Below are 11123 nucleotides of genomic sequence, written 5' to 3' on the forward strand. Positions count from 1 at the left end.
TCATAATTTCAGATGCACATGAGAAGCTGAGGGTTTCTGCTGCTGTCTAAGGGACATGACGGAGGTGGTCCACATCAAGGACAGAAAGGAGGTCATTCACGAGCTCAAGTTCTCTCCCGACGGATCTTACCTGGCCGTGGGCTCCAACGACGGCTTTGTGGACATCTACGCTGTGGCCCAACGCTATAAGAAAGTGGGGGAGTGCAACAAGTCCACATGCTTCATAACACACCTGGACTGGTCCGTGGACAGCCGATTCCTGCAGAGCAACGATGGAGCGGGAGAACGTTTCTTCTACAGGATGCCAAGTAAGATTCTTGACACGCCATTTATAACACAACGCTTCATGTGTTCAGTGTTACACACAGGGTTTGAAATTAACAGAGACACCTTAGACACTGTCACATGATCCTTCAGAAATCATTCTAACACAGTGTCCTAACTACACGCGACGCGCGATAAAATGCGTCTTTTCCGTGTTATTCAGAGTTTTTGTCCTAACCAGCGCTGGAACAACAAACACAAAGTGTGGCACTGATAATCTCAGGCGCTGTTTATGTGCTTTATTTAATGTTAAAAGCGTGTCATGTGACTTTGAATATCATGTAGTGCTCCAGCTTTGAGCTGTAAAAGCAACACTGGAGAATTCACCTCAGATCTTGAAATTAAACAAATGGAAACAAGAACATTCAAACTGTGAACAAACAAGTGTATTATTTGACTAAGATTGCTTTAGTAACTCAGTCGCCTATGTATTTTAATAATGTTTGAATGGAGTAATATTTGGGAATTTGATTATGTACTTTTTCTTGCGAGTGCCATCAAGATTAGTCTCTGGTGCTGTACATTCGCCGCGAGACTCTGCCCACACACTGTTCTGATTGGCTGTGCACTCGCCACGAGACTCCGCCCACACACTGTTCTGATTGGCTGTGCACTCGACACGAGACTCCGCCCACACGCTATTGTGATTGGCTGTGCACTCGCCGCGAGACTCTGCCCACACACTGTTCTGATTGGCTGTGCACTCTCAGCGAGACTCCGCCCACACTCTGTTCTGATTGGCTGTGCACTCGCCGTGAGACTCCGCCCACACGCTGTTCTGATTTCCTGTGCACTTGCCACGAGACTCCGCCCACACGCTATTCTGATTGGCTGTGCACTCACCGTGAGACTCCGCCCACATGCTAGTCTGATTGGCTGTGCACTCACCGCGAGACTCCGCCCACACACTATTCTGATTGGCTGTGCACTCGCCGCGAGACTCCGCCCACACGCTGTTCTGATTGGCTGTGCACTCGCCGCGAGACTGATTGGCTGTTTGTTTTGATGGATTTTGACGTATCAAAATCAAATAATTTGCCGCTGGAGTCTGGTTAGGACACGGTGTTAGTGTCGTGTTATAAAGTTTATATCTTTGTAACGGAAGTGAATCAATCAAAACTAACTTTATCTGGACAATAACTTTATTCTAGATCTGCTGTAAAGCCAAACAATCTCTGTTACCTTAATTTCCTATCACCACTGTAAAGCTGCTTTGAAACGGTCTGTATTGTTAAAGCGCTGTATAAATGCCGGAGACTTGACGACAGTATAATGGAAGATAACTCATTGTTCCGTGTGTTTAGCCGGTAAGTTCCTGCCGAAGGAGGAAGCCAAAGGAATCCACTGGATGACGTGGACTTGTGTTCTCGGCCCGGAGGTGAACGGCATCTGGCCTAAATATTCCAACGTCAATGACATCAATTCTGTGGACGCCAATTACAGCAGTGCCGTTCTGGTGACGGGCGACGACTTCGGCCTCGTCAAACTCTTCAGATTCCCGTGTCTTAAGAAAGGTCAGCTCAAGCCGGTGCACACTGTGCGGTTTATTATCGTCCTTTACGACTGTTGCTTGCCAGACTGTACGAACATGATCATCGCTGTAAGTCATGTTGTTGTTGTTATTAGATGTCACACTGTAAGATCTCAGTTGTTTTTAAAGGGGGGGTGTAATGCCCTTTTCACAAGATGTAGAATAAGTCTCTGATGTCCCCAGAGTGTGTGTGTGAAGTTTCAGCTCAAAATACCCCACAGATATTTTTATATATCATGTTAAAATTGTCGCTTTTTGAGGGTGAGCAAAAACACACCGTTTGTGTCTGTCCCTTTAAATGCAAATGAGCTGCTGATTCCGGCACAGGGGGCGGAGCTTCAACAGCTCTCACACACACATGCACTGAAAAATTCAAAAACTTTTAGCCTTTTATCTTCAAACCGGAGTCAGAAAGATGGAGAGACTCGAGAAGAAGTGACACATGTAGAAGAACAGGACTTTTCTGAATGATTAGTTGATGAATTTATGTAGATTATGTGTAGTTATCTTCTAGTCATTGATTAGCATATTCTGTCTCGATAATCTATAAATTGTGTTCCGGGGGCGGGGTTTATGTAAATTCTAGGGTTGGTGATGTCACTGATGTCGTGTAGTTCCTACCAGCCGTTTGTTGTAGTTCTTAAAAAGCGATTTCTTTAAAAGCAAATATCTCCCTTTGCTCTGAACTTTGAGCGTTGTAACTTTGCAGATGTTGTTTATGATCAAACACAACATTACACACTAACTACAGTTAGAAAACACAACATTACACACTAACTACAGTTAGAAAACACAACATTACACACTAACTACAGTTAGAAAACACAACATTACACACTCACTACAGTTAGAAAACACGACATTACACACTAACTACAGTTAGAAAACACACTACACACTAACTACAGTTAGAAAACACACTACACACTAACTACAGTTAGAAAACACAACACTACACACTAACTACAGTTAGAAAACACAACACTACACACTAACTACAGTTAGAAAACACAACACTACACACTAACTACAGTTAGAAAACACAACACTACACACTAACTACAGTTAGAAAACACAACACTACACACTAACTACAGTTAGAAAACACAACATTACACACTAACTACAGTTAGAAAACACAACACTACACACTAACTACAGTTAGAAAACACAACATTACACACTCACTACAGTTAGAAAACACACTACACACTAACTACAGTTAGAAAACACAACACTACACACTAACTACAGTTAGAAAACACAACACTACACACTAACTACAGTTAGAAAACAACACTACACACTAACTACAGTTAGAAAACACAACACTACACACTAACTACAGTTAGAAAACACAACATTACACACTAACTACAGTTAGAAAACACAACATTACACACTAACTACAGTTAGAAAACACAACATTACACACTAACTACAGTTAGAAAACACAACATTACACACTAACTACAGTTAGAAAACACAACATTACACACTAACTACAGTTAGAAAACACAACATTACACACTAACTACAGTTAGAAAACACAACATTACACACTAACTACAGTTAGAAAACACAACATTACACACTAACTACAGTTAGAAAACACAACATTACACACTAACTACAGCTAGAAAACACAACATTACACACTAACTACAGTTAGAAAACACAACATTACACACTAACTACAGTTAGAAAACACGACATTACACACTAACTACAGTTAGAAAACACGACATTACACACTAACTACAGTTAGAAAACACGACATTACACACTAACTACAGTTAGAAAACACACTACACACTAACTACAGTTAGAAAACACAACACTACACACTAACTACAGTTAGAAAACACAACATTACACACTAACTACAGTTAGAAAACACAACATTACACACTAACTACAGTTAGAAAACAACATTACACACTAACTACAGTTAGAAAACACAACATTACACACTAACTACAGTTAGAAAACACAACATTACACACTCACTACAGTTAGAAAACACAACATTACACACTAACTACAGTTAGACAACACAACATTACACACTAACTACAGTTAGACAACACAACATTACACACTAACTACAGTTAGAAAACACAACATTACACACTAACTACAGTTAGAAAACACAACATTACACACTAACTACAGTTAGAAAACACAACACTACACACTAACTACAGTTAGACAACACAACACTACACACTCACTACAGTTAGACAACACAACATTACACACTCACTACAGTTAGACAACACAACATTACACACTAACTACAGTTAGAAAACACAACATTACACACTAACTACAGTTAGACAACACAACACTACACACTCACTACAGTTAGACAACACAACATTACACACTCACTACAGCTAGAAAACACAACATTACACACTAACTACAGCTAGAAAACACAACATTACACACTCACTACAGTTAGACAACACAACATTACACACTCACTACAGTTAGACAACACAACATTACACACTAACTACAGTTAGAAAACACAACATTACACACTAACTACAGCTAGAAAACACAACACTACACACTAACTACAGTTAGACAACACAACATTACACACTAACTACAGTTAGAAAACACAACATTACACACTCACTACAGCTAGAAAACACAACATTACACACTAACTACAGCTAGAAAACACAACATTACACACTCACTACAGTTAGAAAACACAACATTACACACTAACTACAGTTAGACAACACAACATTACACACTAACTACAGTTAGAAAACACAACATTACACACTAACTACAGTTAGAAAACACAACATTACACACTAACTACAGCTAGAAAACACAACATTACACACTCACTACAGTTAGAAAACACAACATTACACACTAACTACAGTTAGACAACACAACATTACACACTAACTACAGTTAGAAAACACAACATCACACACTAACTACAGTTAGAAAACACAACATTACACACTAACTACAGCTAGAAAACACAACATTACACACTAACTACAGTTAGAAAACACAACATTACACACTCACTACAGTTAGAAAACACAACATTACACACTAACTACAGTTAGACAACACAACATCACACACTAACTACAGTTAGAAAACACAACATCACACACTAACTACAGTTAGACAACACAACATTACACACTAACTACAGCTAGAAAACACAACATTACACACTAACTACAGTTAGAAAACACAACATTACACACTAACTACAGTTAGAAAACACAACATTACACACTAACTACAGTTAGAAAACACAACACTACACACTAACTACAGTTAGACAACACAACATTACACACTAACTACAGTTAGAAAACACAACACTACACACTAACTACAGCTAGAAAACACAACATTACACACTAACTACAGCTAGAAAACACAACATTACACACTAACTACAGTTAGACAACACAACATTACACACTAACTACAGTTAGAAAACACAACATTACACACTAACTACAGTTAGAAAACACAACATTACACACTAACTACAGTTAGAAAACACAATATTACACACTAACTACAGTTAGAAAACACAACATTACACACTAACTACAGTTAGACAACACAACATTACACACTAACTACAGTTAGAAAACACAACATTACACACTAACTACAGTTAGAAAACACAACATTACACACTAACTACAGTTAGAAAACACAACACTACACACTAACTACAGTTAGAAAACACAACACTACACACTAACTACAGTTAGAAAACACAACATTACACACTAACTACAGTTAGAAAACACAATATTACACACTAACTACAGTTAGAAAACACAACATTACACACTAACTACAGTTAGAAAACACAACATTACACACTAACTACAGCTAGAAAACACAACATTACACACTAACTACAGTTAGAAAAGTCAAACCATAATCAACCACCGCTTTAATGTCACACTGTAAGATCTCAGTTGTCATGAATGTTAGACTGTACGACAGTCATGACGCATTAAAAACGGACACATGTGATTTTGGTCACGGCTTGTCTTGAAAAACGGCCGTTTTAGGAGAAGTCACAAAATCTAAATTTGATCGCAACGGTAATTAATCGGCTGTCGGTGAACATGTCAAACTAACGATCAAAGACTTCAGATTTTAGCCTAGAGGATTCGCCAAAATCACGCAGTGTGCACCGGCTTTACTTTAGCTATCCAGACTTCTCCCGTTGTGATCCAAGCGTCTGATAAACCAGTGTGTGCGCTAACAACTCTGATTCTTTCAGCTGCCAAATTCAAGAAATACATCGGCCACTCGGCCCATGTGACCAATGTGCGCTGGTCACATGACCTGCAGTGGGTCCTGAGCACGGGCGGAGCGGATCACTCCGTGTTCCAGTGGAGGTTTCTGCCGGAAGGAGTCATGAACGGTGTTCTGGAGCCGCTTCTGCAAGGTGACTGAATCCTTAAACTGAATAGAAATGAGCGTAACACTTTATGTGGTTTAGTAAGAGTTAAGACAGTAATTGTGAACAGAGATTCTGTGATGCAAGATTTTTTTTTTTTTTTTTTTTTTACTTTTTATTTACATTTTTCACAAAACAAAAGGAACATTATCTGAGACAAGTGATAAAATATCAAGAATAATACAGAGAAAAATAATATTCTGTATATATATATATTGCTGCACCTAATATGAATGTTCACATCTCAACAAACATGATACAATAATAATATACAGCCATATAATGATATAAAATATATAATGTAAATGAAAAAAAAGAGAAAAAATAAATAAAAAGTGAAGGAAAAAAAAAATATATATATACTTTCATTTATAGATTTAAATATTCTTTAACCATGTGCCGTGATGCAAGATTTTTGAAGTATGTTTAAAAAATGTCACTTTCTAACGATTTCTTCTTATAATTTGGAGTTCCGACACCGTTTTGACCGTGTTGTCCGTTCACAGAGGGTTACGCCGACTCCAACAGCGGCGAGTCCGACTCCGACCTCTCCGACGTTCCCGAGCTGGACTCCGACATCGAGCAAGAAGCCCAGATGAACTACGAGCGCCAGGCAAGAGCGAGCGGGTTATGTAACACACATGCTCCGCTGCTTTAATCCTCCTCCTCATTATTTTCACAGCTGATTGGCTGTTGCCCTTCATGCTTCCTCTGGATGTGTTGCGAGTGTACCCCTGTGACTGTGGTCCCGGATCCCCTCAGGTGTATAAGGAAGATCTTCCTCAGCTGAAGAAGAAGCTGGCCGGATCTCTGAAGAGGCAGAAGGCTCCGGACGAGGGCTTGCGCCTGCAGTTCGTCCACGGGTACGGTCACTGCAGATGTGTTTGATATGAACAGTGTCCACGTCTTTCACCCACTTACCGTATCAAAAACTGTTTATATGATTTATGATTTATATTTTTATACATTGATTTTTTTTGTTATGCTTATAAAAAAAAAAATACAATATAATATATACTCATATTATTTATATATTAGAATTTTGAATATATGTATGTTTTGTCTGCGTGTGTGTGTGTGCGTCTGTCTGTGTGTGTGCGTCTGTCTGTGTGTGTGCGTGTGTGCGTGTGTGTGTGTGTGTGTGTGTGTGTGTGTTAAAATATAAAAAAATGATAAAAAATAAAATCATTTTTAAAATGAAAAATACCTAATTTATAAATATAATTACTTATAAAAATACAAATAATAAAAAATTTTTTTACATATACTGTATATATATATTTATACATTACAGATTTATATTTTTATCCGTTGTATATATTATACATATATAATTTATACTCATATTATTTGTATATTTTAATATATATTGTATTTTCCAATTTATCATTTATATATACATATAATAAAAATGTTTAAATCATACATGCATACATGTATAAATCATAATTTAGAAATATATATATATATATATAATTAAAATAATCATATATAACATATTTATATTAAATATAACATATTTATATGAATTAATTATTTTATAGTGTATAACATTTTATATTTACAGAATGAATCAATTTTAATGTCAAATTAGATATGTTAGAAATGTTAGCTTGTTAATGCTAAATGTTAAACATATTAATATGTGAAAATTTGTTAACTTTCGGATGAATATATAAAAAAAACTTCTTTTTTTTCAAATGTTTATCAGCATGTGTATAGTTTCTCCAGTGGTCATGTGACGTGTGTCTCTCTCTCTCTCTCTGTGTGTGTGTGTGTGTGTGTCTCAGGTACCGGGGCTGCGACTGCAGGAATAATCTGTTTTACACTCAGGCGGGAGATGTGGCGTATCATGTGGCGGCTGTAGCTGTGGTGTACAACAGACAGCAACACACACAGCGCTTTTACCTCGGGCACGACGACGATATCCTGAGCCTCACTGTGCACCCGCTGAAGGATTACGCGGCCAGCGGACAGGTGAGACACGGCCAAAACAACACGCATTTCAAAAAATCTGATTCTGATCATATGAATATGCTTTGCATTATTGGATTTGATCAGGATCACAGCTTTAATTCATATTGCACTCAGTTGATCATTTTATGCAGTGTGTATTTCTCTGTAAAGCATACAGGCAGAGCGTGCACATGTTAAATGTGTGTGTGTGTGTGTGTGTGTGTGTGTGTGTGTGTGTGTGTGTGTGTGTGTGTGTGTGTGTGTGTGTGTGTGTGTGTGTGTGTGTGTGTGTGTGTGTGTGTGTGTCAGGTGGGGCGAGATCCGGCCATCCATGTGTGGGACATCCAGACGCTCAAGTGTTTATCTCTACTGAAGGGTCAGCATGCGCGAGGGGTTTGTGCTCTGGAGTTCACAGGTCAGTTATACATTCACAGTTTTTAATATTTGACTTCAAATTTATGTTAAATTGGCAGATATTTCACAACTTAAAGGATTATTTCACTTTAAAAAAAACTTTTGCTGATAGTTTCCTCACCCCGATGTCATCCAAGATGTCCATGTCTTTCTTTCTTCAGTGGAAAAGAAATGAAGGTTTTTGATGAACACATTTCTCCATATAATGGACGTCAATGGGCCCCAAACGGGTCAAGGTCCAGATGACAGTGTCAGCGCCGCTTCAACGGGCTTTAAACGACACCAGACGATGAATACGGGTCTGATCTAGCGAAACCATCGTCATTTCAAACATAAATAAACAAGTTTAAGTTTTATAAGCACAAGCGCTCGCCTTGCTCTGTTCTGTGATGCGCGTTCGTGACGTCACGTGATACGCAGTTACGCTGTAAAGGTCACGCTTCTGTGAAAAGTAAAACATTTCTGTCCTGACGAAAATTTTCTTTTAGGCTTTTTACAACACCAGGATACACACGCGAGATGGGCATTTAACCGATAAACTGACACACAGACATTTGAATATGTGTGTATGGTCCTCCTTCCGCACATCTGTAAACACTGACTCGTCAAGCGTGACCTTTACAGCGTAACTGCGTATCACGTGACGTCACGAACGCGCATCACAGAACAGAGCAAGGCGAGCGCTTGTGCTTATAAAACTTAAACTTATTTATGTTTGAAATGCCGATGGTTTCGCTAGATAAGAGCCGTATTCATCGTCTGGTGTCGTTTAAAGCCCGTTGAAGCGGCGCTGACACTGTCATCTGGACCTTGACCCGTTTGGGGCCCATTGACGTCCATTATATGGAGAAATGTGTTCATCAAAAACCTTCATTTCTTTTCCACTGAAGAAAGAAAGACATGGACATCTTGATGACATCGGGGTGAGGAAACTATCAGCAAAAGTTGCTGATAACTAATCCTACTAAGTTTTTTTTTTTTGTCATTGCATTGAAGCATTGACAAAATGTTCTTATTTTAAGCAAAGTAATCCAATGCATCTCCATTAATGTTCCCAGAATTTCCTTTTATGCAAAATCCAGTCTTCAGTGTCACATGATCCATTCTAATACTATGATGATTTTGTGCTCAATTATTTGTAGTGGTTCTTATTATTATCAATGTTGAAAATAGCTTATGCTGCTTGATATTTGATATATGTTGTGGAAACCATCATACATTTTTCATGATTCTTTGATGAACAGAAAGCATTTATTTGAAATGGAATTAAAAATGTCTTTTTTTGTCACTTTTGATGATTTTATGCGTTTTCAATGTGCATTTATACGTTTCTTTTTTGAAAAATCTGGTAACACTTTATTTTACAGTCCTTGTTACATAGATTACATGTACTTACCATAGTAATAACAGTAAATTATGCATAATTACATGCAACTAACCCTCAACCAAATCCTAACCCTATAGTAAGTACATGTAGTTGCTTAATATTACTCAGTACTTACATATATAATTACACTGTAACAATGACACTAACATAAAGTGTAACCAAAAATCTTTCCCATGTAGCGGATGGAAAGAGTTTAGTGTCTGTGGGAATCGATGAAGATCACTCCATAGTCATCTGGGACTGGAAAAAAGGCGAAAAACTGGCCAAATCCAGGTAAAAAGACACATTTAATGGTACAGAACTCAGCTTGATGCTCATATGTGGTGACGAAGGACATCTGTCTCTCTCTCTGCCGTAGAGGACATAAAGATAAGATCTTTGTGGTGAAAGGAAACCCGTTCCGCATGGACAAACTGCTCACGGTGGGAATGAAACACATCAAGTTCTGGCTGCATACAGGTAAAGCCGTTCCTTTAACCACAGCCATTACATATTTAAACCAGTAATATCCTATACTAAACCTATAATCTTGACAATATATCATTTGAAAGCTTACAATCTCTAGTTTACATATTTGGTGACTGATTTTTAAAATAAATGACAGAGGAGCCGTAATTTATCAATTTGCAACAAGAATATGTTCATACTCCTGAGGCGAGTTCAGACCTTTATTTTGAAATAGTGATGAACATGAAAAATCATGAAAGAATGGTAGAAACCTCAGTTTGTTTTCATGCCAAGAGTTCAAAAGATAGCATCCGTTCAATTCTTTTAGAAAAAAAGCTCTGAAAATGTTTTAAATATAAAGAGAATAATAATAGATTCAGCATTAGTGATGTGCAGCGAGCTATAATGCACATACGTGATCTTCTGTGTTTCTTAGAGGTCGAGTTCGTTTAAAAATCTGCCAAACTTCCAACACTACTTCTGAATAGGATGTCTACTTCATAAATTGTATGAAAATTGTAAAAATAATGGTTCAGACTAAAACAACATATGGAAATATTATTTGACAAAGATTGTTTCAT

At 37.8% G+C, this 11123-nt stretch overlaps 1 protein-coding gene across 2 annotated transcripts in view; it reads left to right on the top strand.

Annotated features, from left to right (window-relative positions):
* eml6 (EMAP like 6) overlaps positions 1-11123 on the top strand; it is an 82751-nt gene that overhangs the window by 35894 nt on the left and 35734 nt on the right. For both annotated transcript variants that reach the window (XM_079597841.1, XM_079597840.1), the window contains 9 exons: positions 52-308; positions 1629-1838; positions 6159-6326; positions 6845-6951; positions 7101-7201; positions 8129-8315; positions 8604-8709; positions 10275-10368; positions 10454-10554. In XM_079597841.1, coding sequence (XP_079453967.1) covers positions 52-308; positions 1629-1838; positions 6159-6326; positions 6845-6951; positions 7101-7201; positions 8129-8315; positions 8604-8709; positions 10275-10368; positions 10454-10554 — 1331 coding nt within the window. The remainder of the gene's footprint in view (positions 1-51; positions 309-1628; positions 1839-6158; positions 6327-6844; positions 6952-7100; positions 7202-8128; positions 8316-8603; positions 8710-10274; positions 10369-10453; positions 10555-11123) is intronic.

Source organism: Phoxinus phoxinus, assembly GCF_949152265.1.
Source record: "Phoxinus phoxinus genome assembly, chromosome: 22".
In the NCBI taxonomy this organism is placed as follows: domain Eukaryota; kingdom Metazoa; phylum Chordata; class Actinopteri; order Cypriniformes; family Leuciscidae; genus Phoxinus; species Phoxinus phoxinus.